This window comes from Sinocyclocheilus grahami, unplaced genomic scaffold (genome assembly GCF_001515645.1).
Source record: "Sinocyclocheilus grahami isolate Dianchi unplaced genomic scaffold, SAMN03320097.WGS_v1.1 scaffold897.1, whole genome shotgun sequence".
NCBI classification, from domain to species: Eukaryota; Metazoa; Chordata; class Actinopteri; order Cypriniformes; family Cyprinidae; genus Sinocyclocheilus; species Sinocyclocheilus grahami.
The window spans coordinates 2,548-4,467 of NW_015506076.1; the positions used below are offsets into that span (position 1 = coordinate 2,548).

Genomic DNA, 1,920 nt, shown 5'->3' on the forward strand with positions numbered 1-1,920 from the left:
GAGTAGCAGCCACGATAGATTGTCCCCAGTGACTTAAAATCAATGCTCACTAAGCATATCCTTAATAGGAATGAGATAAAGGCATGCTTTCATCAACAAAAAGGAACAACCATGAAAAATGCCTGTAATCCGTAATTTACAAAGAGAAACAGATCAATACAGCACACATAACCATTCATTAATGTAACTTAAACAGGCTCTCTGTAGAAATTGTGAAGATCAGACTCCACAGATTGTTAAAACAAGTTGCTACACCACAGCTGGCACTACAACTGAAGAATCAAACATACTGTTGTTCTACAAACAGCTAAAACCCTTGACCTTCATTAGTATGAACCTGACTGCCCATCTTCTGGACCTCATGTTGAAGGCTTCCAACCTCTCTCGCTGGCAGTTCATCCAGGAATTCTCCATTCCTCCTCTGGTGGCAGTGCCCAGACTCGCTAGCGCCCTGCTTCCAATTTTTGGCCTGCTCTACGTGCTCATCTTTGCGCTTGCAGTGGTGGGAAACGGGGCGGTGCTGGTTCTCTTATGTCGCAGGAAGGCTCTGCAGTCTCCCAGCACCTTCTTCATTTGCTCTCTGGCACTCAGTGACCTCCTGATATCCATAGTGTGTGTTCCTGCCACACTGCTGCAGCACTTCTTCACCAACTGGTTGGCAGGTAGGCTTAATTTTGTTCACACTTGGCAGAAATCAGTTTCTGTTATGTTTATAATGCACCATAACTGTCTATAGCCAATTGGCCACCCAGTTTTTCCCTAACTTTTTATGATTTTTTTATAAACCCAAGGTCTCCTGATGTATAGCTCAATCTCAACACTATTAAGTGACCGCTTTGGGAAAGTAAAGCTTTAAGCATATATAGTCAATGCATGATCAAAGCCACTGATGAAGCTAAGGGTGCTTTCACACTAGCACTTTTGGTGAGCACCTGGGTTCGATTGGCAATCGACAGGCAATCAAACCAAGCATGAAAGCACCCTAACAGAGTACTTGACCTCCAGTGCATTCATCTCACACTTCAATGCTCTTAAATGGTATAGTATTGTTCAAAGGGTAAAGGATTTCTGTGCTTTCTACACATTCTTTTTTCATCCTTCACAAAACTACAATTCATTAAAAGTTTGTGCTACACTTCAGTACATGTGCACAGATTAAAAGATGCACTTGTAACATGAATTCATGCCAGTGAATAAATCATGTGCAAAACTGCACTAGGCCTGAAATTGGATTTGTGAAGTCTATCCATAATAATGCAGTACAGTATACTGCACCTGTGTTACTGAATTAAAATGCAAGTGTCTTTTGTACCATCCTTGAAGCACAAAAATGAGCACTGAGGTTTTTAAAAAGACATAAACTGTGCTTAAATCTATTTAGGCATCTCAAAATAATGTCAGAATTATTACTTTTTTCATCTCTAAGAAAGGCTATCTGATGTTAATAATAATAATAATTAGGGGTGTAATGGTACACAAACAAGATGGTTCGGTACATACCTCGGTTTTGATGTCACGGTTCGGTACAGTTTTGGTACACCCCTAATAATAATACATCCCAAAATGAAAGTCCTGTCATCATTTACTCACCGTCATGTTCACCTAAACTTGTATGAAAATATTTTTCCTGTGAAAAAATGCCTCAGTGTTTTTTGACTATACAATGGATGTCAGATTGTCCAGTGTTGTGTCCAGTGTTGTTTTGGACCCCATTGTCTTTCATTTCATGGAGAAAAACTGTTTGAATACAGGTTTGAGGGTGAATAAAGGTTCCTCTTCAGGAACTCGAGCTGCGTCGAGAACGCTAGGGGAACGCCTTCAGTGACCCACGCTCTGAATCACATGTGAAATCAGTCCAATAGCTGAGCGGGACGTCACGGCGGATGACGTCATGACCGGGAAGCTATAAAAGCACGTGCG

General features: G+C 41.2%; 1 protein-coding gene across 1 annotated transcript in view; it reads left to right on the forward strand.

Annotated features, from left to right (window-relative positions):
* Positions 1-361: 361 nt before the first annotated feature.
* The window catches only part of LOC107563914 (pyroglutamylated RFamide peptide receptor-like), an 18,374-nt gene continuing 16,815 nt past the window's right edge, over positions 362-1,920 (forward strand). The window contains exon 1 of the mRNA XM_016248896.1: positions 362-662. Coding sequence (XP_016104382.1) covers positions 362-662 — 301 coding nt within the window. The remainder of the gene's footprint in view (positions 663-1,920) is intronic.